The sequence below is a fragment of the Myxocyprinus asiaticus genome, chromosome 9, assembly GCF_019703515.2.
Source record: "Myxocyprinus asiaticus isolate MX2 ecotype Aquarium Trade chromosome 9, UBuf_Myxa_2, whole genome shotgun sequence".
NCBI lineage: Eukaryota > Metazoa > Chordata > Actinopteri > Cypriniformes > Catostomidae > Myxocyprinus > Myxocyprinus asiaticus.
The window spans coordinates 43249831-43276193 of NC_059352.1; the positions used below are offsets into that span (position 1 = coordinate 43249831).

A 26363-nucleotide genomic window follows, 5' to 3' on the forward strand; every position below is an offset into this window, starting at 1 on the left:
GAAGCAATGCTTCAAATAATCATTCAATTTGATTTGTTTATCTATAAAACGTATATTTTCACAACGCTTACTGGCTCTTGCGTTCACATTCATATTGTATTTTTAAAGAGATGTCAAACAAGAAGACGTAAAACAAATTGTATTATAGACTGTAACCTGACCCAATGCTACCACATTTTTACGCGTGACAGAAGCTCCTCTCTGTGACACGTTGAGTGGTGTACGTGCACTAGATATCAAAACCACAAATCAAGGTCTCAGGTCTTAACTGTTCCTTTTATATTAATATACAACATATATAACTTTTAAGGCACGCTACACTTAAATGATATTACAGTCAACCAAAATGCTTACTGATTTCATTGGTATACTCTAGTTATGTGAAACCAAATGCATGTTTCCTGGTTGATTTACTAACAACATTTCCCTTAATGAATGGGCGTCATATCTTACCAGTTACAACACAAATGCATGTTGATTGTGCAACCTTTATGTTTCCTTAACAGACTAACTTTTACAAAATAGCATTACGCAACGGCCATTGACCTGTAGATGGCGATATTTTCATTTGAAATGACATTGACAAGCAGCACATTTACTTGGCCACATACGTCATGTAATTTTTTATTTTTGCAAATAAAACACGTTTATGTTATAAATCGGACACCTTTACAAAAGTTATATATTAGGAATTTTTATATTTAAAAAAACATTGACATTCTCTGTCATAGTTGCATGGGGCGTAGATTCCGGGGGGATGGGGGTTGGTAACCCCCTCAATAATCAAAACAAGTAAGTTGTAAAAGGTTGGTGTAAGGTGGCTGGTCAGACTGGATCTGATCAGCTGAGAGTGGTGCACTCTGAGAGGAATTCCGACCTCTGTGTGAACTTTGATCTCTGATATGTACTCTACGTATCTTCTTTTAGTGAAGTTCAATCAAAGATTATAATGACTTAATATTTCTTCAAGTATCGTTTTCCTATTTTTTGCAGCTTTGCTATTTGCAATGGAGTGTTTTTTTTTGTGTTTTTTTTTAAGGTTAATTCCAGGGCTTATCAAAAACTACGCATTCTATACCATTTCCAAGTGCATGGCAAAATAATAATAATAATAATAATAATAATAATAAATAAATAAATCAGATTTTGTTCCGGTGACTTCAGGACTCAGATCACAAGTACCCTCAATTAACAAGCTGATGCTAAAAAGGAAATTAAGTTTTATCCACGGATAATGTTAGCAAATTCTATAAAGATAACATTATTTATTTAACTGTTATGGTTATTCTACAGTTACATTCATAATGTTGGTTTAATGAATCTAAAAAACAGAGGCCACTAAATATCATAATACATTTTAGAAGCTGATGCTCAATCATCAGATTTTTTACATGAACATGCTTTTTAGTGGTATAAAGTTTTCATTAATAACCATTTGTAAATGTACAATGTAATAATATATCTATTATTGCAGTACAATTGATCCCCCATTTCCTGAAAGGCTCAGTTTCTCCTTGTTGAGGGAACAATGCGTTGGGTTTCATTATCAAACAAGAGTGGCACCATTTATGATTTTGAACTATGACCATAATTCAGATCAAATATTAATGTCCTCAACAGCAAGTGTGACTTTCTATGAACTGGAATAAAAGCAATTACGAAGAATTTAATTTTCACAGATTAGCAATGCATTGAAACATCAGATATGCCAATTAGCATTTGTACTTACAAATGGATGATCTCCATTATGTATTTCTTGATGCAATTTTCCAGGACGTTGTCCTGAAATAATGCACATGCCTAAATCTTCATTCCCAATGTTGAAGGTCTTAAAGGGTTCAACCAAAAAAAAAAAAAAAAAAAGAATTATTTTATAATTTCCTTACCCATGTTAGTCCAAATCCATTACTTTTTCCTTTCTTTCCATGGAACACAAAAGAAGCTATTTGGCAGTATGTTAGCCTCTCAAGTTACCATTCACTTTCATTGCATATTTTTCATAAACAATATAAGTGAATGGTGACTGAGGCTAATATTCTCTGCTTATATCTCCTTTAGTCATATGGGTTTGGAGCATGAGGATGAAAGACAAAACAGAATTCCCATTTTTGGGTGAACCACACACCAGCTTACTCTCTCTTCCGCATATGGGTCAGAAATTCAGAAGATTTGGTATTCCATCACTTCAAACAGCAGATATAGAAATATCAGCTAGCCAGTGCATTTGATTAGAACATAAAAAGCTGAAAGAATATACGAGACAAAAAGGAAGGTTTTGTATTTTATTTGACAGTTCAAATCCATATGGTAAATTCAATAGTCACCAATACGCATGCAGCTTTCTTAGTCACTCATTGCAATCCAAACACTTACAGGGTTTAGTACAGTTCAATAATTTAATGTACAACAGCTCTTGTGAAGCCAGGGGACACATTTTTTCATTCTCTCAGTGGAAACACTGGAAACCTGCAGTAACTTGACTTGATTCTACATTTTTGGACAGAAAAAGAAATGGAAATCCTCACAGCTGAAATGGACTGGCATTAGAAGCATGCCATGTGTTATACCCAGAAGGAATATTCCTGGCCACTTGATCTATCACACCGTTTTGAATTGATATTGTTACAGACATTGCAAACCCAAATTACTAACATTAAATTTAAATATTTTCCCTTTCTTTCCATCAGCATTATGATGTGGATGCCTTTAAGTATGCAATAAGGTCCGCTCTCTCGCCCTTCTTCTTGATGCCAGCAAAGATCATCTTTGTGCCTGGAATGTACTTCTTGGGGTTTTCCAAATATTCCATCAATGTATCTTCACCCCAAACGATCCCTGCGAAAGTGAGATATCATAAGAGTTATGTAATGTCAAACCATCTCCTTGTGAAATCCTGTACTTCTTTAATAAACAGCATTACCTTTGCTCTTATTGGCATCCGTGTAGGAGAAACCAGGTGCCTGACCAGTCTTGCGGCCAAAAAGACCCCACAGATTTGGCCCTACTTTGTGCTTGCCTCCGTTCTCAACTGTGTGGCACTGGGCACACTTCTGGACGAAAACCTTCTTTCCCTTATCAACGTCACCCATATTTACCTAGAAGTAAAAGAGGTGTAAAAATCAGAAAGGCATTTGAAGAGAAGAGTTATTTACAGGTATTGAGAACTGAATAATAGAAGGTCATTCAATGGGAAGAGAGCATCTGTCCTTCACACTTTATAAGTGCAATTTATAAGCTTTAAGTAATAAATTACCAATTCAAACTGTTAAGTTTTATTCCCTTTTTATATGATCAGAACACCATCACGGGGCAGTTAATGTTTACGCCGAGACTTTCGGTTTCTAATCTCTGGCTTTAAATGTCAAGAACGTGATTGGCTTCACTGTCCATTTTCCACTGTAACCATCGGATTATCATGTTATTCGTCCCTGGATAAATTTAAATGGACTTAATTAGAAGCAGCCTTAATTACAGATTGAAGCCGGGTGGCTCGTCAGAAATCAAGCTAGATAAAAGGATAAACCGGACTAGAATTTTTGCGACAAAATTCGTATTGAACTTATCGAGGGATTCACAAATAAGCAATATATTGATGAAAGCCCACATTTAAAGGCATAAACCGGCTCTGAGATCCACGTTGCTTCCTCGAGCGGAAGCTTGCAGTAAGCACACATCTGCTTAGCACCCATAAAGTGTAATATTGACTTTCCCACGAGTAACTTAGCGCTTATTACTGTTCAATTACCAAAAACGAGTCTTTTCCCCGTCGTACTGACCAAAATACTGAGAAAACCCCTTGGAGACTTTGCCTGACACAGAACTGTTCTTGAAGAAAACCGGCAAGCTTACGCAACCTTACGCCATTCTTCATCAGAACTGCTTCATTTCGTCTAAAATTTCACTGCTCTGATAGTTAACACGACAACAGTTGTTAAAATAGCGTGATTTGCCCAACGTTACATTTCAGGCCGTGTTAGAAGGCTCCTTACCTCGCGTGTTGCGGTACTTTTCTTGTCCCGGTTGGCGGACCGATTCGCTATCAGGGCGCGAGAGGAAGGTCACTTAATTTTAGAGGGCTCCGGTGTGTGACGTCACAATCATGCGCTGCGCCGTCACATGCTTCATATCGACGAATCTGCTCAGCGGTTCCCCTGAAGATCGATCCGTGGAGTTGACAGGGAAGACAGGACTTTGAAAGAGATAATCGGTTTAGATAAGGCGGAGATTCGACATGCTACCTGTAAATGTAGCATAAATGTGCAGCGTTGACTTTTTGTCAAACGGACTCTTTCCAGGGTTTTCCTGGAAAACCTGGAAATATCAGGGAATTTTAAAATGATGATTTTAATTTTCCAGTCTCGCAAAAGTTTTTTACTAAAATTAATCAATTAAAATGAGCCTAATAAAATCATACAAAGTCGTGGACATTATTTTTTTTTTCTTGTTATGCTCAGCTAAAGAAGATTGCTCTTTATGAGTGAAATGTCTTTAAATTAAGTTTTAAAATTGATCACGAACGAATGGAAAAGTCAGAAATTCATTAGTCAAAGGCTGTGGGAACCTTGAAATATCAAGATTAATGTGCTTTGCTGACTTGTATAGTAATGTAAAGTTACGCAAGCCTCAGATGTACGCATTACCAGACCATGCCGTAAGGTGCCTCTACTGAGCAGCTGTATAAAATGACATTGACGTTGCGTCAAGAGGTTCTGACAGTGTGACAGGAGTTTCATTACATTGCCGTACTGTATGTGACGCAGTATCTTGTTCGCGGGAATATGAACACGAGAGGTGTTCAAAGGACTAGATTTTCAAGTTATTCGGTGTTGCCCCGTCAACAACAGAAGTCAACAGTGACTAATAAATGAGAGAGTTACACTGACTGACAAGAATGACAAATGACAGGTTGTCAGATGTAGAACACTGTTGCCTAATAGTTTGTTCGTACAGTATGGCTGAAAGACAATTGTTTTTGAAAATGACCGGTGTTGATACAGTGAGTCATAAGCTATTTTTCAGGAGAAATGCTATGAAAGGCATTTTAAAAATTTAGTGTAGCTTAATAGATCATTAATTAAAGTTATATTCTGGGTTCAATACAAGTTAAGCTCAATCGAAAGCATTTGTGGCATAATGTTGATTACTACAAAACAACAACAACAAAAATTCGACTCGTTCCTCATTTTCTTAAAAAAAAAAGAAGCAAAAATCGAGCTTCCAGTGAGGCACTTACAATGAAAGTGAATGGGGCCAATTTTTTAACGTTAAAATACTTTTTCAAAAGTAGAACCACAAGACATAAAGGATATGTGTGTAAACATAATTTTAGTGTGATAAAATCCCTTATAAACCTTTTCTGTGTAAAGTTATAGCCAATTTTACATCTTCGTTACCATGACAATGTAATGTCAACAAACCTTAAAACCCTAAAATGACTGTAAAAATTACAATTTAAACAACTTTACAGCTCAAATAATATACAAGTTTTAACAGAAGAATTAATGGAAGTGCTTTTTATAAAATTAAAAACTTCACATTTCTGTGTTTCAACCCTCCAAAATTGGCCACATTCACTTTTATTATCCCCATTCGCTTCCATTTTAAGGACCTCACTGTTACCTCAATTTTTGCTTTTTTTAAAGAAAAGGAGGAACGAGTCAAAATAAATTTTTGTGGTAATGAACATTATGCCACAAATGCTGTGTATTTATCTTAACATGTACTGAATCCAGAACATTTCATAAAAGGAATATTCCGGGTTAAATACAAGTTAAACTCAATCGACAGCTTTTGTGGCATAATGTTGATTACCACATAAAATAATTTAGACCTGTACCTTCTTTTCTTTAAAACAACTGTAAAGCTGTAAATTTGTTTAAATCGTAATTTTCACAGTCATTTTAGGGTTTGCTGATTTCACATCGTCATGGCAACAAAGTTGTAAAATTGGATATAACTTTACACAGAAAAGGTTAGTAAGTGAGTTTATGTTAACACACATATTGTTTATGTCTTGTGGCTATACTTTTGAAACAGTGAGTTTTTTAATGTTTATGGATTTGCCCCATTTACTTACATTGTAAGTGCCTCACTGTAACCCAGATTTTTGCTTTTTTTCAAAGAAAAGGAGGGACGAGTTGAAATTAATTTTTGTGGTAATCAACATTATGCCACAAATGCTGTCAATTGAGTTTTAACTCGTATTGAACCCAGGAATATTCTTTTAACATAGGGCCTTACAATGTAAACAAAACTAAACATTACAAATGACCTTTAAGGAATTCCTGTAAAATTCAGGAGGTCTTTCTTTATTGAATCTGTTTCCTACAACTGCCCATATTCCATATTACAACCCCAATGTAACAGGTAGCTTAGTCCTGCCTTGAGCAGAAACACTATAGAACACTAAGCTAAGCATACTTTATATAGATGATTAGATTATTAGTCATCGTGACATGTCACAATGTTGTTTTGCAAGCCTAATGTGTCTTTACACTGCAGAATTAAAGCTGAAGTATGTAACTTTGTCTGTGTTAAAATACTTTATTCTATCCCAGTTTAATATGCAGAGACAACTATAAGTAAGCCTTTCAAGTCAGTTTTCTTAAAAACTGTAAACACTGAGTCTCAGATTTAGACCAATTGACTTTGTATCCTGAGAACTTGGAAAAGGAATGAATAATTCTGTGGAGGCAAGGCATAGATCTAGTAGGTTCAGAGACAAATAATAAAATATCATCTGCGTAAAGCAGAAGCTTATGCGCCACACCTCCCGCAACCACCCCTGGAAAATCATCCTCCTTTCTTATCGTGGCTGCTAATGGTTCCAGGGCAAGACAGAACAATAATGGGGAAAGAGGGCAACCCTGCCGAGTACCCCTATCCAAAGTAAAATAATCTGAAATTAATCAATTTGTTTGTACCGCTGCTACAGGGTGTCCATAAAGTAACTTAATTCAACCAATAATTGTACTCCCAAACCCATACATTTCCAAAATCTTAAAAAGATAATCCCATTCTACAGTATCAAAAGGCTTTTCGGCATCAAGTGAGATGGCAGCGACCGGAGACTGATCATTCGCTTCTGACCACATGATATTGATGAGACGCCTGATGTTATCAGAAGAGCTGCAGCCCCGAATAAACCCCACCTGATCTATATGTATAAGAGATGTCATAACCTTACTTAATCAGTTAGCCAAAATTTTTACATCTAGTTGGATCAGGGAGATTGGACGGTACCTTTAACTCGCTTAGATCTTTGTCCTTTTTAAGAATCAGACTGATCCGGGCTTGTGTCATGGTTGGAGGAAGCTTTCCATTCTTTAATGATTCAGTATAAACTTCTAACAAAAGTGGAGCCAGTTCTGTAGCATAGGATTAAAAAAATTCTGCGGCAAAACCATCTGGCCCAGGAGCCTTGCCAGTAGGTAGGGACTTAATTACCTCGTCAAGCTCCTCCAAGGTTATCTCAGAATCAAGAGAGTTTTTTTGCTCAGTCTACAGTTTAGGAAGATCTAATGGTTCCACAAAGTTTCTAATATCTTCATCAGTAGACGAAGACGTGGAAATATAAAGATCAAGATAGAACTCTTTAAAGGCATTATTAATATCAATGTCTGAGGTAAAAATTTCACCACCAGCAGATTTCACTGAGCAGAATGATAGAAAGAGACTCTCTCTGCTTTATATATCTAGCCAAAAGCTTCCCGGCTTTGTCGCCCAACTCAAAGTAAGACTGTCTTGCCCTGAATAACCAAAACTCCACTTTCTGCGACAAAATAGTTTTATATCTGTATTTCAGTTGGGTCAATTCTCTGAGGCCATCAAATGACATATGGCGCTTCAGCTCTGCCTCTGCACGTTTAATATTTTCTTCCAACTCCACGAGTTCTCGTGCTTTGGATTTTTTGACAAATGAGGCATACTGTATGATCCGACCCCTAAGAACCGCCTTAAGTGCCTCCCAAGCCACGCCCACAGAGGATACCGAGGACCAGTTGGTCTCCATATAAATATTGATTTCAGTCTTTAACATTTGTTTGAAATCAGGATTTTGCAAAAGGGATACATTAAGGCGCCAACTATATGATTTATTTTTCTCTATATGTGGCAACACCTCTAAACTCACCAGGGCGTGATCCGAGACTAAAATGTTTCCAATTGAGCAATCAACAACAGATGAAATGAGGGATATGGATATAAAAAAAAAATCTATTCTAGAATAAATCTTATGGACTGATGAAAAAAAAATTATAGTCTCTACCAGATAGGTTCAAAAGTTTTTACACATCCTGTGAAGCGTCAGTGTTGCTCTAGGGTGCTTACACACGTTTGCTTCACTATGATCAAGGAGTCCATCAAAAGATTAAAGTCTCCTCCCAAAATTATATCATGAGGGGTGCCAGCGGCTTGCAACATCCCTTCAAGATCTATAAAAAAGCCCTGATCATCAGCGTTAGGTGCGTAAATATTAGCCAAAATCAGACTTTGCCCCTGAATTTCTGCTAAAACTATAATAACTCTTCCTAATTTATCATTAAACTGTTTGAGACATTTGAATTGTAAATGTTTATTTACCAATATAATGACTCCCTTGCTCTTACTTGAGCCAGCACGAAAGAAAATTTTTCAGCTTCCTGTGGGGAAAGATGTGTTTCTTGAAGAAACACAATATCATATTTCTTACGTTTAAGAAAAGAAATAACCTTCCTTCTTTTTATGGAGTGCCCCAACCCATTCACATTCCACATGGAGAGAGATCATCCACTCATATTAACATTTGACATTTTGATATAATAGAAAAAATAAATTGTGTGCCAAAGACAAAATTATGAAGACCACATTTCAACATTAATGCAACAATAAAACCCCAAACTTCCCCCCAAACAAAACAAACAGAAAAAAGAAAAACGTGCACATTAACCCCGCGCACGACAGCGCCAACCGGCGTCAATCCCTCTAAACTCAAAGAGTCCATGTATGCCTACGAGAGCCCCCGTGACAACTTTGCCATCAGATTGCTCAATTTTGCCTCACAAATTTGTAAGGCAAAATTACATAACATCAAATATTTTGTAAAACAAACCCCAGCCAATAGGAGAATAAATACAAAGAACGTGTAGACTCATTCACAGAACTGTCTTGAAGATGTGTTCCTTCACAAAACAAATTCCAGCCGATATAAAGCCGTTCAGTTTCCTCGGTCTGACAAACAAATCTTCAGTGAGCCAGCTGATGAGTGCAGCAGATGACAATCATTCCAATGACCCACAAAAATTCTCCACAAATCATAATCCAGCCAACAGGAGGCATAAGCACAAGGAATTGACAGATTCATTCATAACTGTCCCGAAGTAGTGTTATTAAACAAAACAAGCTCCAACCGCTAGGCGGAACCAGCACAAAAGGAAACGAAACACGCATCCCGGTTCCTCGGATGGTCAAGAGTCAATTCACTCGGAGGCTGCATAAAAGTATATCCCATGATTTACACTGTCCGCCAACATTATAAAAGACATCCTTTGTGTGGGCATGTAGATATTTTGCGGAACTTCATTGTAAAAGTGATCTTCCGTCAATGCAAAAGTTTCATGAAGGAAAAGTGTTAATCCACAAAACAAAAACTCCAACCACTCGGCATATCCAATGCAAAAAGAAACAAAAATGGCGCCCAGCTTCCTCCGAAAGCCAGAGCATGTACATTGAGCCAATCCACTCACAAGAAAAACACCCAATGATTTCTCACCCATTGTTTCAATAAAAGACATTGCCTGATTGGGACATGTAAATACTTTGCTGCCATCCTTTGTGTTTATTCTCAGTCTGGCCGGAAACATCAGAGCAAAAGTGATCTTATGCTGATGTAAGAGTTTCTTGCATTTCTTAAACCGATCGCGTTTCTCTCGTCGAGTTCGCAAAGTCTGGGAACAAGAAAATATTGTAATTCTTCCAAGAAAGCTTTCCTTTGCTCCTCGCCTGGTGCAACACGAGATCTTTATCGGATGATTTCAAAAATTTGGCCAGAATCGATCGAGGCCTGTCTCCCTCAGCAGATCTGTGAGCTGGGACTCTGTGAGCTTGCTCGATTTCCAGCTTGTGGCCTGTTATGTCGAGCAGACTCGGGAAAAGCTCGTCTAGGAATTTCACCATATCTCTGCCCTCCTCATGCTCAGGAATTCCAACAATTCGAATGTTATTCCTGTGGCTTCTCAAGATCTTCAAGCTTTTCAAGAACACGTTCCAAATCAACTTTGGTCATGGGCGGATTAGCGGCTAATTCCCTCTCTGATGCCTCCAAATAATCGATTCGTTTTTCAACATCTGTCACTCGTGACTAGCTCAGAGAAGTTTTTTTCCATTGCCGTAATCGATCGACGTATTACAGCGAGATCCTCAAAGTCCGCAAGTACCTTCGTCAACATCACTGACATGTTGGATAGTTGACGCTGGATTCCTTCTCCCGCTGCGCCATCCAAATCGAGTCCCCGGTCCACAGGCCTGTCTGGGCTTTCATCTTGAACCCGTAAGTGTCTTTTAATGTCTCCAGAGCCCGAGGATTTTGACTTCTTTGCAATGTTTACCTGAAACAGAAAATGTGTAACTGGGTGTATCGAATTTCACCGGATTATATCATGAAAATAATTACAAAAATTAGCAAAGTGCGCAGAGATGTCTCTCACATGTCTGCCCTTCGCATGCCGTCACATGGCTCCCAGTTAACTGTGCTTTTAAGCAGCTTGGAAAATTCCAGAAAATGATGTCAAACCTTTAGGCAATTAGCCAATTAGCTTCTGATAGGAGGTGTACTGAATTGGAGGTGTACCTGTGGATGTATTTTAAGGCCTACCTTCAAACTCAGTGCCTCTTTGCTGGACATCATGGGAAAATCAAAAGAAATCAGCCAAGACCTCAGAAAAAAATTGTGGACCTCCTCAAGTCTGGTTCATCCTTGGGAGCAATTTCCAAATGCCTGAAGGTACCACGTTCATCTGTACAAACAATAGTATTTAAGTATAATCACCATGGGACCACACAGCCATCATACCGCTCAGGAAGGAGACGCATTCTGTCTCCTAGAGATGAATGTAGTTTGGTGCGAAAAGCGCAAATCAATCCCAGAACAACAGCAAAGATGCTTGAGGAAACAGGTAGACAAGTATCTATATCCACAGTAAAATGAGTCCTATATCGACATAACCTGAAAGGCTGCTCAGCAAGGAAGAAGCCACTGCTCCAAAACCGCCATAAAAAAGCCAAACTACAGTTTGCAGTTTGGAGAAATGTCCTCTGGTCTGATGAAACAAAAATGGGCCATAATGGCCATTGCTATGTTTGGAGGAAAAAAGGTGAGGCTTGCAAGCCAAAGAACACCATCCCTATCATGAAGCATGGGGGTGGCAGCATCATTGTGGGGTTGCTTTGCTGCAGGAGGGACTGGTGCGCTTCACAAAATAGATGGCATCATGAGGAAGGAAAATTATGTGGATATATTGAAGCAACATCTCAAGACACCAGCCAGGAAGTTAAAGCTCTGTCGCAAATGGGTCTTCAAAATGGAGAATGACCCCAAGCATACCTCCAAAGTTGTGGCAAAATGGCTTAAGGACAACAAAGTCAAGGTATTGGAGTGGCCATCACAAAGCCCTGACCTCAATCCGATAGAAAATTTGTGGGCAGAACTGAAAAAGCGAGTGCGAGCAAGGAGGCCTAAAAACCTGACTCAGTTACATCAGTTCTGTCTGAAGGAATGGGCCAAAGTTCCAGCAACTTATTGTGAGAAGCTTGTGGAAGGTTAACCAAAACGTTTGACCCAAGTTAAACAATTTAAAGGCAATGTTACTGTAATCGGTCCTGCTCGACCCATTCCGAACGGGATTCGAACAGGCATCTCTGGCGTGGGAGGTGCACTGCTAACAAGGATGCTAAAGGCTACAGCCTTTAGCGTCAATCGCTAGTGTGCCTCTTGAAGTCTGGGGAGTGAGGTTTACATACTGCACAGCTGGCTACCGTCACACTCACCCCCCTAAACCTTACTCCTATCCAGGTCACGGCACCACTGTAACCGGTCCTGCTCGACCCGCTCTGAACGGGATTCGAACCGGTGTCAGCCGGCATGGGAGGCGCGCGCGCAAGGAGGCTAAAGGCTACAGCCCCTAGCATCAGTCGCTAATGCACCTCTACGCTTACTGCACAGCTATCACGTACCAGCTGGCTCCTGTTACACTACCAAATACTAACAAAGTGTATGTAAACTTCTGACCCACTGGGAATGTGATGAAAGAAATAAAAGATTAAATAAATAATTATATTACTATTATTCTGACATTTCACATTCTTAAAATAAAGTAGTGATCCTAACTGACCAAACTGACAATTAAATGTCAGGAATTGTGAAAAACTGAGTTTAAATATATTTGGCTAAGGTGTATGTAAACTTCTGACTTCAACTGTATATGCTGCTTTACATGCAGCTTCTGCGGTGTACATACTGCTTTAATGAATTTCTGTGCATAAGAGATATTTGAATACGATTTATTTGAAATAAATCTTTTTATTTTTTAATTTTTTTTAACTCTCTCTTACACAGTGTTTCATATAGCCCACATTCTAAACGTGTAGAGACAATCAGTTTATGATTTTTCAACTGATAGGATCTATCGTTTCAGAGATACTAAGGAGTAAATACTTGGATGTATGTTTGCTGTGACAGCTCGATTCACATTGCTGTGTTGTAAAAGAGTCCAATCATGGAAATACCTGGGGTACATTGAATTTGTTTTGCTTTCTGATTCCTATCCTCATTCATTTTTAAAAATAATGCAAATAAAGACCTTTTGTCTCATATACAGGGCCGGCCCGTGGCATAGGCGACATAGGCGGTTGCCTAGGGCGCAAAATGACAGAGAGGTGCTGCACAAGTTTTTTTTTTTTTTTTCAGAAGTGTGTCCTCTTGTGATCACTGTGCGCCCCTCTGCCCATATATTGAGCACTAGTGCTACATGATTATATTAAAATCAGATCCTTATCATATGTGGACAAAATGCGTGAAAAAAGAACCAAATTATCAGGTGCACGAGGCAGGAAGCGGCACAAAGAAGAGAAGCAGAAACAAAAAGAGCAATATAAAGGTAAGAATCACAAGTTAACGACTGTTCATGTCAGCCACTGATGTTTATTTACTACTTTGAAATAACTTATTAAGAACCTCTTAACCGGCACGGACACTGTGGGCCGTTTTTACTTGTTTTATTTAAGTTTAGTGCAAGTTAAGTGCAGTGTATTTTCTTTAAAATAAACTTAAGTTTCTATAATGTTGTTTTAATTTCAGTTATATTGCTGCTTGGTTTCACTTCACCAAAAAATTCCAAAGTGTCTTCTTTTAAAAGAGACCATGATTAGGACTGTAGTCTTTCCAGCCAACCCTGCTGTTGAACACAACATCACCGTGTAGCTGGGTGCAACTACAGTAACACCTTCCAAATTGGTCAGAAATCTAGGGGTAACCATCGATAACAGACTAAATTTCACAGACCACATCTCAAAGACCGCAAGATCATGTAGATTTACACTCTACAATATCAGGAAGATAAGACCCTTCCTCTCTGAACATGCCACACAACTGCTTGTCCAGTCACTTGTCATAACTAGACTGGACTACTGTAACGCTCTCATTGCAGGCCTCCCTGCATGTGCAATTAGACCCCTGCAAATGATCCAGAATGCAGCAGCACGTCTGGTCTCTAATGAACCAAAGAGAGCACATGTTACACCACTCCTTGTCTCTCTCCACTGGCTGCCGGTTGATGCACGTATCAAATTCAAGGCTCTGATGCTGGCATACAGAACAGTCACTGGGTCTGCTCCAGCATACCTAAAACCATTTATGCAGAGCTACGCGCCCACTAGAAGCCTGCGGTCGGCTAAGGAATGTCGCCTTGTTGTAACAACACAAAGAGGCACTAAAACACTTTCCCGGACTTTCGGCTTCATCATACCACGTTGGTGGAACGACCTTCCCAACTCCATCGTGAAGCTGACTCACTCTCTTGTCTTCAAAAAATGACTAAAAACACATCTTTTCCATGAGCACTTAACCAGTCATTAAAAAAAAAAAAAAAAAAAAAATCCTGCTGCATTTTATTCTGTTTTGAATACTATTCTGATGCTAGTGATACTTTGTAGTATGGCACTTTTCGTACCACTGTCTCCTTAAGATGATTCGCTTATGTTTTCCTCTTTTGTAAGTCGCTTTGGATAAAAGCGTCTGCCAAATGAATAAATGTAAATGTAAATGTAGTCTAAAGCATTCATGCTAAGCACCCTCAAACGAACCTTAGAGCACCCTCAGTTGCAGACCAGGGCAAACTACTGCCCGCAGGTCAATTTATCATGAATGTTTTTTATTAGATCTTTCATTTGTCTGGCTTTGGAACCTATAGCGCATCCACAAGCTTTTAATATGCTCAGGGTTGCCAGATAATAGATGCAACACCCCAATCAGAGATTTATACTTACACAAATTGGAAATATTTCACCTTATGTAATACTTAATTTATGCAATCTGGCAACCATGTATGCGAGTGCGCGCGGTTTCTCTCCTCTTCTAAAAAAATAAAATAAAATACTTAGCGCTCAATAGTGCAATATTATGCTAAAAGTGTGATGCAGCCACTCCGTGTCCATTCATGAGACTGCGTATGCCGTTTAGTGCCAAGTCTGCGAGCAAACGTTTTCAGTGAGAACTTTAGTAAAATCTCATTAGATCTTTGCATCATTCTCACATGGAGGGGACACGAGAGCAAAACCGAGAGAGAGGAATATATTTATTCTTTGTGTTATTTGTAAAATGCTGAAGTCCCTCACACCTGTGTGCAGATGTTACTCTGGCAGTAATCATTTATCAGTGTCATGCAGGCGCCAATCTAAAATCTCGCCAACAGAGCCTGGGTTGGCCTTGCTCATACATATTACACAAATACTATAATCACATACACAGTGCTTTATTTTAATAAGCCTACACAAAAGTTCTCATATGACTTTGCGCTTATCCTTAAATCTAACAGATACTATACCAGAACAATCTTTTCCCTTTCAAGGAAAGTCAGTCCACTGTCGGCCATCTTTGGAACGCTCCAGGGCAGCTATTTTTTATAGATACAAATGGCATAAAAGTACAGCTCCTATCTACCTGAATGAGGAAAGGACCAAAATCTCCAAAATGGTTGGTCAAGATTACGATCAAAGAAAACATTTCAAATAAGCAATAAAATCTGACAACAATTTTTATCATAAATTGTACTTTTTTAGCTCCGATCACGCTAAATAATGCTATTTTTCAGGCCAGTCCAGCTAATGTGCATGTGTGTTCTCGAGTTGACTGAAAGGTGATACCTGTATCTGAAAGGTGATTGTCTCTTTTACCTGTAAGGCATCCGGTTTTACATCTGCCATATTGGATGTTCCAATTTCTCCCATTCATTTTAATACAAGTGCTCCGCCTCGGGCTTAATGCACTGCTGCACTTGTTGCCATGACAACAAGCCAATTGTGGACTGTTTCTAGAGCAACATACAGAAAATGGCTGCTTGTTAAAGGTGCTGAAAGTGATTTGATCCATTCAGGCACCTCCATTTGACTGAACCATTGAATTAGCCACGCCGTTGAGACCGATACAGAGAAGAAGAGCTGTTGTTGTCAAACTCAATAGTAGCAAAATAGCTCTCTCAACTGAGAACTATTATGAATCTGAAAATGACATTAAATCTTAATGAACTGCTTTAACTACAACATTATGAGAAAGCACAAAATGATTCACAGGAAGGAAGCTTCAAAGGCTGTGGCCCGCTTACACATTTTTGTTTGCTGCTCACCGAGCCTGGAGCTGTCACAGACTGGTGAGATATCCCAGGACACTTATCTTTCAGGGAGTAGGAAAATTTTCAGCCTACCATTATATAAAAAAAATCACTTACAGCACCTTTAAAGGCATGCTTTTTCAAATTCAGATTCTACAATCCTAACATGCCGTCATCACAGGGTATCCCCTCTACTGTTTGCCAGTACACACACCTCTAGGGCTTCCATATGGTGTAATTTTGTCTATTGGTTCCATTCTCAAAGGCTGTGAAAGAAATTGTGTGTAACCAAGTGGGTGTGAGAGAGGCAGTCCTCTGATGACCTTTAATTATTTATAAACCCAGTTTATCCATAAATTTTTTTTTACCGCTCTAAACCTTTAAAACCTTAATTCTTAGCGTCTCATTTTCAATCTTAGGAATCTCCCCTTGCTGTTTTAGAGGCCACTGTGTCCTTCCCATATTATTCCCTTATGTTCCTTAAACACTCGCTTTCTCCACCTCCACCACATTTCACCACCACTGTTTCCTGTCCCCTGAAATGTTGCTATGTTTGCAGACGGATGGCGACATCTGCTGCTCATGTGCAGTACTGCGCTGCAGTGTGCTCAAATGGTTCTCAGTTTAAATATTGTTTTTGAAAGGGTGCGCTCTAGTGGCTAAGTTAAAGAACTGCAACGTAGAGTGTATAAAGTCTTTTTCAGTTTTTAGCTAAACGAGTTCAAAGATTTTTCCCTTTTCCACTGGTCACAGAGCAGATGACAGCCTAACCTCCAGTAACCTGGAGTTAAAGTGGTTGGCTAATGCTGTTCTCTCAAAAACTTCAGTTTTAGCACCAGATTCACTTACCAAGGAATAATGCAGATCAAGTAACGGTAAGGTGACCATACGTCCTCTTTTTCCCGGATATGTCCTCTTTTTCGGACCTTAAAAAAGCGTCTGGCCGGGATTTCTAAATTTGCGCATATGTCTGGGATTCGGCTTTAGGTGCATTATGACGTGCATCTGGTCTAATACTTAAATGTGTGCGCGCAAATATTTGCATTGCTTTAACCCCTCTTTGTAAGTCCCGCCTTCTCGCACACCAATTGGTCAATTATAAGAGGCTTGCAGCAACTATTGGCCAAATTCCTGCCTGTCAATCTCTCCGAACGCTCGGAGCTCTGTTGTGTTCGGCATCAAACAGTTGCTTGACAGTAGCAGCAAATGGCAGCTGAGTGGAAACAATGCCCAAACGAAAGTGCAAATTTACAGAAGATTTGCACAAAAAATTCCCATGCTTTCATCCATGTCGAGATCCGTGGGAAGCAGAATGTATGACATGTAAAGCTGGCACTTATGTGTCAGTTGCTAATAAAGGTGCAAGTGATTTAGAAGCACACATTAGTTCTGCGAAGCATAAAGGGTCAGCAAAAGGTGAAAGTTCATCAGGTAAATTAACGGACTACTTTTTGCGACCAGGGAAAATTGTTATCACATTGCAGTTTTCCATGGTCATTCAAAATAATAGTAATAGTAAATGAAGGTACACTCATGGCATCAAATATTTTATTTTAGTACATGGACATTCAAAATAATGTTGGAAATTTGTATTTATTTATATATATTTATGTTATGCTAATAGAGTGTCTTTTTCACTGTATTAAAGTTTGCATTCATAGTAACACTGTTTTGAACCCAATTATTTCACACCCCAATTCCAAAAAGCACATAAACACAGCATAAAAGTAATCCATAAGACTCACGTGGTTTAATTAATGTCTTCTGAAGCGATCCAATCTGTTTTGGGTGAGAACACACCAAAATTTTATTCTTTTTTTACTAGGCACGATCATGATTTCAAGCTCCATTATGAGCTTAAAATTATGATCTCCAAGGAGACTGCAGATGTCAAGATTTAAAGTGAAAAAGGAGTTACATTTTGGTCTGTTCTTACCCAAAACCAACTGATTCGCTTCTAAAAACATGGATTAAACTACTGGAGTCTTATGATTAAATTTTATGCTGCATTTATGTACTTTTTTCAAAGTTTTGGTCACCACTCACTTGCATTGTATGGACATACAGCGCTGAAATATTCTTCCAAACATCTTTTTTTGTTTTCTGCAGAAGAAAGAAAGTCATACACATCTGGGATAGCATGAGGGTGAGTAAATTATGAGAGAATTTTCATTTTGGGTGGACTATTCCATTAAGAAGATGAAATACAGGTGGCCTGGGTAGCTCAGCGAATACTGACGCTGACTACCACCCCTGAAGTCATGAGTTCGAATCCAGGGTGTGCTGAGTGACTCTTCGCGGTAATGATGTCTCCACAGTAACACACTCAACAAGCCACGTGATAAAATGCATGGATTGACGGTGTCAGACGCAGAAGCAACTGAGATTTGTCCTCCGCCACCCGGATTGAGGCGAGTCACTACACCACCACGAGGACTTAGAGCGCACTGGGAGTTGGGCATTCCAAATTGGGGAGAAAAAGGGGAGGAAAAAAAAAAAAGAAGATTAAATACCATGCACAAAAGTATCATGGATGTTTTGTGAATTTAGCCCAGAACACAAAAGAGCATGTTAGCTTGAACTGAGCTCCACCAGAAATATGAATGATATGAAACAATGTGGGCTACCACCAAGTAATTGCAGATCAACCTGGTGAATGTCTTAAAATTGAATGAATGAATGAGATACTGAATCCATCTGTATTTTGCTTTTCTATTCACATGGCATTAAATGTAATAGAGACCACATACACAGTACCTTCTCGAATGGTGTGACCGCAGGATTTGAGTGCCTTTGTCCATATCACACATTGGATGGCAGTGTGGGCTAAATGTTTCTATAAAGCAACTTGAGTCAGTTATTTCAGAAAATTTGATTTATTCAGCTTTATATCATCTCAGAAAAGTGAAAAGAGGAAAAATATTTCAAAGTACCATATTTTAACCATATTATGGGATTATGTTGGTAATTGATTTACTGTTAATTGACCATGTCTTTGTGAACAATTAGCAATTCAATGTAATTCTGTACAATTATACATGTAATGAAATAAGGCTATATCATATAACAGAGTTGTGAAAGCGATTTTACTTTTTGAAAAGGGCAATCAAAATCAAGTCAAAAAGTCTTTGTTAAAAAGCAGGAACAGGTTTTTGCTCAACTTTGTACAATAAGTTACAATTAACAATGCATCGAAAATTAATTAGCAGTATATTTTTTGTCCTCTTCAGGCAGTATTCTCTAAATAGAGCTAATTAGCTCTTATTAGCACTGTATTACTAAAGTGAGTTACATGAATGACAAAATGGTTTTTGGAATCTGATCTCTCAAGTGGATAGGTACATTCAGGGAGAAAATGATGTGGTGGTTTCGGTCTCCAGACCAACAGAGGATCTTCGTTTACCACAGTGGGTGTACAGGAGATGGCTTTTCCTGATGCAGCCCAAGTCTTTCAATAGCTTCAGAAGATCATTGCGAAACTTTACTCCAATGAAGGCATATAGGAATGGGTTCACACAGCAGCGCAAGAAGGCCACAGCCCGTGTCACATCCATAGCGTAAAGACGACTGTTGTCATTGTGGCAATCCATTGTTACTTGGGTGGTCACCCCCATGACTACGTTGTAGGGTAGTTGGGTGAACACAAAGACTGCTACCACAGCAATGATTACTTTGAAGGCTTTATTCCTCTCAAAGTTCTTGGCTTGGATGAGGGTCTTGATTATGCAGATGTAACAGAACCCCATGACAAGTGCAGGAAGTATGAAACCCAGGACCATCTGACTAACCAGCATTCTAACACGATAGTCTTCATAGTCTTTACCATTTGCTACACAGGTGCCATTGAAGTTGACTTCAGAGAACACCATGTCAGGTACAGAGAAGGTCACTGACATCACCCAGGTAACCAGAGAAGACACCTGTCCGTAATATACAGCATTGGAGCGGCAGCGATGAGCAGAGACAGCCTTCGTTATGGAGAAGTACCGATCTACACTGATACAGGTGAGCAGGAACATGCCACTAAAGAAGCTGACCTTGTAGATGGTAAACATGGCCTTGCATGGATACTGACCCAGATGCCACTTGCTCATGAAACTAGCTGCCCAGAAGGGGAGAGAAATTGCAAACAGCAGGTCAGCCATTGCTAGATTGAGCAGGTAGACGTCGGTCATTGTCTTCAGCCTCTTGAAGTAAAGGTACGTTAGGATGACCAGAAAGTTTCCCACAAGAGCCAGGAGGCAGATGATGGTATAGATGGTGGGTAGAAACCAGGCACGAAATTTGCGGTTGGCCGCTTTTTCACACATCATTTCAAGCCCATTGTAGTCCACTACCTCTGTGGAATACTCATACTCAGTTGTCAACTTTACTTCTGCTTGGTATCCAGTAGTGTCATTGGACCAACTTTTCTGAAATAAAGGTAAAGCAGTAGCTTCACATAAACTCTTAAAGAGATTGGAAGAAATTAGTCACTTAGCAAAAATAGTGACACCACAGGAGAGTCTCAGATCAGTACATGCCTTCTGCTTGCCTTAAACTGAAAAGTGTTTGAGAATCTCTTTCTGTTATGTTCTGAGAAATGGGCTGTCCTCCAGAAGATTTAAAGGGATAGTTCACCCAAAAAGGAAAATTCGGTGATTCTTTACTTACCCTATGGCAATGTATGGACAAAAGATGCAATGTACGTGAATGGTGACTGAGACTAACATTCTGCCTAACATCTCCTTTTGTGTTCCATGGACAAAAGAAAGTTATACAGACTTGGAACACGCGAGAGGGTGAGAAAACATAATTTTCCTTTTTGGGTGAACTAAGATCTTAAAGGTTAAAATTAAAGGTTGTAAAATTAAGGCATGTGTCTTATGTGAGTGTAGTCTGTCTTGTTTTACTCCATGTAATTACCTTTATGTGGCACGACCAGATCAGCAAAGCAGGACAAAAAACTATCAGTGGAAGACACAGTGTGTCAGTAAATGAAACAATAGATTTCATTTATAGATTTTTAAAAGTTTTAAGAAGAAATTATGAGAATTTAACTAATTCATCCAGCAGTTTCTCTTATTTGACCACATCCTATACATTTTTATACTATTTGGTAAAAGCAACTTGATATCAGCAGTTTATTTTAAGGCTTCAATGCTTACCAGTCAAGGCATTCATGATTTCAGATGACTTTCTCTTCGACTGTTTCACCAGGACTGCTAACAACACAGTGATTATGAGAGCTCTGTATGCACTGTTAAAACGGTGAAGCACCGCTTTTAGTTTTGAAGCCAAGACCAGAGGAAAGGGTTTTCACCACAACCTGTTCTGTGTTTCAAGAAAAACAAGAACTTTACTTACCTTTGCGCGACCAAAAAAGTGGGTTCTATTAAAGTCTTTAATTGTAAATGCATTTTTTCTGCCATGTTCATTCAGTTAAATACTACAGTAATGTTGATGATAATAATTACATTTTCTTAAACATGGTGTCTATGTATGGTGTCTGAGTTAACATTTAACAAAAGCTGATCTGTGATTTTAAAATGAGAAGTAGTCACTTAACACACATTTTTATCCAATGCTGCTCTACAGTGGAGTAAAATTGGAGTTCAACTTTGCTTTAATTTGATATTTCCACTTCCCCTCTATTGCACAAAAAGATTAGTTTATTTGAGAGAAGTGTGTAATTACAGCACCACTAGCCTCACCAAATTAACTGCACACATTTTTTTAAAATTCCGTGTCTGTTATGTATTAAAATTCCTGTCAGTATCTTCTCACTTACTGTGGGTTAGTAAAAAATAAAGTTCAGACTATCAACAACATGAACAATTCATTCAACCTGCACTTTTTTTTTCTTCTGTTCTTTTAAGGTCCCGGTCCCCAACCACTGACACTCCCCTCACCCAGGTTCGGCTCTGCACAGTTACATGCACTGCTGCACGTGTGCAGTTGTGGCTTTGTGTGTACATTACTGCCAGGAAAATAGGACTAAGCAAGAAGACTTCTTTCGGCCACAACTCAGGTGATTTGCGTGGTACAATTCGCTCACAGAAACTGTGAATAAATCTCCGTTTGTATAAACACCTGTACACTTACAGTACCTTTTTATATGAGAAAGATTTGTTTTTCTGTTTATGATTGAGATGAGACTGTGAGGTGGAGTGGAATGTTTTAAAAAGTTATGGAGTATGCAGAAAAATAAAAAAATAGAGTAAAATATGCTTAAGATTTTTGTCCTCAAACAACAGAATTAGATGGAACAGAATTTGTCCACAGAATATACAGTACATGCAGTGGATGCAAAAAGTAAACAGACGGTAAAAATTTGTTACATCAGAACAAATAAACACTTTAAATTCAAATAAAATGGATACGCACAAATTATATCATTAATATTACAAAGTCTATTCAAAACCAAGGTGAATGAACATAAAATAAATATTTGACATAGATAAGCTTGGCAAAGGCAAGAAGCAGATTTGCATAGTTAAAATGCAGGTCATAAATTCTTTGCAGCTTTCAAGCTTTGAAACACTTGATCAGAGAGATCAAAGAGAGAAAGTGAGAGAAAAGGAACACAACCCCCACCTAAAAATCACAAAAGAAAACACCACACTGATGCATGTTCCCTTTTATCAAACCACCTGTTGTAAAAACAAACATACGCTTGTCTTTGGAAAGTTTGTCAAAGTGCATGCAAGCATGAGCAGTTCAAGACACTGGTCTAAGGCCACTGTTAGACTTTAAATGAATTTGTCACGACATTTGCTGTTTGCCTGCCTGTCTCTCGATGCTTTTGTAAATCATGGGATTTGAACAAAATATTTGATTGTGGTTTTAATATAAAGAGGAAGAGGAGTGTATGTGAGTCTGTGAGAGTTGGAAGGGGGAACTGTTTGAATAGTAAGACTAAACAAGGATGTAACCAAATATTCTAGATTGGGGGAACCAAAGGTATACTTTAAGGAAATGGTCATTGAAAAAAAACCTTATTGATTGACTAGTAATGTGAATCTTGGGGGCGACACCCCTCCCCCCCTCAATGTCTATGGTGGTTACGGCCCTGAGGCTGTGCAGTTTATCCTGAAAACCAAACTACAATAAATTGGTATGGGAAATAGCTGAGGAAAGATGCTCTGGGCAATGTTTTGCTGGGAAACCCTGGGTCCGGCCATTCATGTGGACGTCAGTTTGACAAGTGCCACCTACCTAAACATTGTTGAAGACCAGGTATACCCCTTCATGGCAGTGGTATTCCCTGATGGCAGTGGGCTCTTTTAGCAGGATAATGTGCCCTGCCACACTGCACACATTGTTCAGGAATGGTTTGAGGAACATGATGAAGAGTTCAAAGTGTTGCCCTGGTCTCCAAATTCCCCACATCTCAATCCAATTGAGCATCTTTGGGATGTGCTGGACCAAGAAGTCTGATCCACATCGGCTCAACCTCACAACTTACAGGACTTGAAAGATCTGCTGCTAATGTTTCAGTGCCAGATACCACAGGACACCTTCAGGGGTTTCGTAGAGTCCATGCCTCAGCGAGTCGGCACTGTTTTGGTGGCACGCGGAGGACCAACAGTATATAAGGCAGGTGGTCATAATGTTTTGGCTCATCTGTGTATATCGAGATGTTTTTCAGATATAAATAGAGCTGCTCGTTGCACAGTAGTCTTTGTCTTTTCAAACATTTTTCTCAACACAACTTTGGTAAAGTGTGAGCGGCAGTGTTAATTAAAGGGGGTCACACACCTGATGCATCTAGCAGACAACTTGGCATGTTCTATAATTTGAAATAATTATTTTCTACGAAGGATTGCACACACCGCCAAAGCTCAGTATAAAAATTCTGCAGTGCCACCGAGCGCAACTCACTTAGTTTTCCATTAAATTCACATAATTTTTAAGGTGCTATATGTAAGATTAACCTCAAGCATTTGAAATGGGTACTGCAGTCCAAATTCAAAATATTGGAGAGTTGCTTGCCCTGCCCCAGACTCGAAGCTCATATGGGTTGCCAGAATGTTGATACTCAAATTAGCCAACTCATCTTCTGGGCTTTAAGCTGTCTCCATCTTCCAAAGGCATCTCCAATATTTATCCTTGTTTTACTACGCCTCTGGTCATGGTGGTTTTTAGATGGATGGCAAGGCTTTTTAGGTTGGGTGGAATCTGTTATTTCTGATCCAGTTCGCTTGCGGGCTTCCATGACTGCAGCACGCAGTATTGTTTGCCTGCAAACTTGTTCAAATCAGTGTCGAAATACTATTGGTGAGTGGGCAGTGGGCGGGATCACACAGGCCAAAACATAAACGTCATGGTTACTTTCGTAACCTCCGTTCCCTGATGGAGGGAACCAGATGTTGTGTTGATGTAGTGACACTAGGGGTCACTCTTGGGAGCCCCAAACACCTCTGCTTTTTTTAAAAAAGGCCAATGAGAATTGGCGAGTGGAATTTGCATGCCACTCCCCCGGACATACAGGTATAAAAAGAGCTGGTATGCAACCACTCATTCAGGTTTTGTGCTGAGGAGCCGAGACCAGGTCCCGGCCATTTCAGTGGGTATTTCAGCATTGTGGCAAGAGGGACACAATGTCTCATTCCCTCCATCAGGGAACGGAGGTTACGAAAGTAACCATGACGTTCCCTATCTGTCACTCACTCGACATTGTGTCGATGTAGTGACACTAGGGGTCCCTATACAAAACACCACAACTAGCTGAATTATGTTGCATGAACTGGCTGTGTGCCTTGTAGCCAGCACACCAGGCTGTCACGTAACCTCCCCCAACGCTCTTATGAGCATCGAACGGTCCATCAGGAACAAGTCGACTGCACAACTATAGGGACAGGCTAGCCCAGCCGAGGCCTCTTTTCCCTCTCTTTTCTCCCCAAAAAGAGTGGAATTTGTTAACGGACTGGGAGCCATAAGTGTCTGCGTTGGGGGGGTGTCACTCCCAAGGGGAAGACACCACGGTGTTTTGAGTAGAAATACGTCACATGGTCTTACCGAGTCTTGTCGGAAGTATGTCATGTGGAGAGGTCCCATGGTAGATCCTACCCAAAGGGGGAGGAGTTTCTACAAGCATGGCGACCAGAGAAGAGGGCCCTCTGCTCAAGGAAGATGTAGTTTACCAAAAGGGAAACAATTTTATGGAAGATATAACACATGGGGTTACCTATGGGGAACCACCGCATGCGGAGTACCTACCTCAGTACAGGGCCTTACCAGCACACTTACTGAGCTGGCAGCGAGTTTCTCCGCAAACTCGGCTGCCACAGGGCTAAGGAGGAAGTCATCCAGGGATCACAGTCTGTGAACAAACACTACTGGGAGTCAAGAGCGCACGTCTTCCCCTCAAGGGAGGGGAAAGGCGCTATGCGCAAGCAGTACACCCGGCCAGCTGTCCTGGAACTTACCTGCTTGTGCCTGCCACTACACAGGACGAAACCGACTCAACCCGGAGATTGTAGAACCTCGCAAAAGTGTTAGGTGTTGCCCAGCCCACTGCTCTGCAGATGTCTGCCAAGAGGCGCCACTGGCCAGGGCCCAGTAGGCCGCCACACTCCTGGTAGAGTGGGCTCGTAACCCCGCTGGGGGTGGCAGTTCCTGAGCCTGATATGCCATAGCGATGGCGTCAATGACCCAGTGGGCGATCCTCTGTTTGGAGACAGCACTTCCTTTCCGCTGTCCACCAAAGCAGACAAAGAGCTGCTCGGAGCTTCTAAAGCTCTGCTTGCGATCCAAATAGATGCGTAAAGCTCGCACCGGACACAGCAACGCGAAGGCTGGGTCTGCCTCCTCCTGGCGCAATGCTTGCAGGTTCACCACCTGATCACTAAAAAGGGGTCGTGGGAACCTTGGGCACATAGCCCGGTCGGGGTCTCAGGATCACGTGAGAGTAACCCGGACCGAACTCCAGGCACGATTCGCTGACAGAGAACGCTTGCAGGTTCCCTACCCTCTTGATGGAAGTGAGCGCAGTCTGGAGGGCAGTCTTCAAAGAGAGTGCCTTAAGCTCAGCTGACTCCAATGGCACAAAGGGAACTCCCCATAGACCCTGAAGGACTACAGAGAGGTCCCACGGGGGAACGAGGCGCGGTCTAGAGGGGTTCAACCTCCTAGTGCCTCTCAGGAACCTGATGATCAAGTCGTGCTTCCCCAAGTACTTACCATCTACTGCATCGTGATGAGCTGAAATAGTGGCTACATACACCTTCAAGGTGGAGGTGCCAGATGGTGCTCCGTCCCTGAGAAAGAAGGTCCTTCCTTAGGGGAATTTGCCAGGGGGGGGCCAGTAGGGTGCTACTAGGATGACCTGCTCCCCGTCCTCTCTGACCTTGCACAGGGTCTGTGCGAGTAGGCTCACTGGGGGAAACGTGTATTTGCGTAGTCCAGGGGGCCAGCTGTGTGCCAGCACATCTATACCGAGGGGTGCCTCGGTCAGGGCATATCAGAGCAGGCAGTGGGAGGATTCCCGGGAAGCAAACAGGTCTACCTGTGCTCGACCGGATC

At 40.3% G+C, this 26363-nt stretch overlaps 2 protein-coding genes across 3 annotated transcripts; both read right to left on the minus strand.

The window, feature by feature from the left end:
* Positions 1 to 2268: 2268 nt before the first annotated feature.
* Positions 2269 to 16856, minus strand: LOC127446487 (cytochrome c-like). 2 transcript variants are annotated; one of them, XM_051707452.1, is made up of 3 exons: positions 16707 to 16856; positions 2921 to 3095; positions 2269 to 2835 (listed from the first exon to the last, which is right to left on the minus strand). In XM_051707452.1, the coding sequence occupies exons 1-3, from the start codon at positions 16743 to 16745 to the stop codon at positions 2690 to 2692; spliced, it is 360 nt and encodes a 119-aa protein (XP_051563412.1). In that variant the 5' UTR covers positions 16746 to 16856; the 3' UTR covers positions 2269 to 2689. The 2 variants fall into 2 exon arrangements, with proteins under 2 accessions (XP_051563412.1, XP_051563413.1); XM_051707453.1 differs by lacking the exon at positions 16707 to 16856 and adding an exon at positions 3990 to 4151.
* A 1846-nt stretch (positions 16857 to 18702) lies between these two features.
* ccr7 (chemokine (C-C motif) receptor 7) lies at positions 18703 to 21119 on the minus strand. The gene is made up of 3 exons (XM_051707436.1): positions 21005 to 21119; positions 20763 to 20803; positions 18703 to 20269 (listed from the first exon to the last, which is right to left on the minus strand). The coding sequence occupies exons 1-3, from the start codon at positions 21018 to 21020 to the stop codon at positions 19202 to 19204; spliced, it is 1125 nt and encodes a 374-aa protein (XP_051563396.1). The 5' UTR covers positions 21021 to 21119; the 3' UTR covers positions 18703 to 19201.
* Positions 21120 to 26363: the final 5244 nt, after the last annotated feature.

Excerpts from the sequence above, each read along its gene's own strand:
- ccr7 (XM_051707436.1), bottom strand. Across the intron at positions 20,270-20,762 it reads TCTGGTCGTGCCACATAAAG|AAAAGTTGGTCCAATGACAC; the intron begins GTAATTACATGG and ends CCTTTATTTCAG.
- LOC127446487 (XM_051707452.1), bottom strand. The coding sequence starts at position 16,745 with ATGGTCACCTTACCGTTACTTGATCTGCATTATTCCTTG. Across the intron at positions 3,096-16,706 it reads TTGATCTGCATTATTCCTTG|GTAAATATGGGTGACGTTGA; the intron begins GTAAGTGAATCT and ends TTTTACTTCTAG. Across the intron at positions 2,836-2,920 it reads GGATGCCAATAAGAGCAAAG|GGATCGTTTGGGGTGAAGAT; the intron begins GTAATGCTGTTT and ends TCACTTTCGCAG.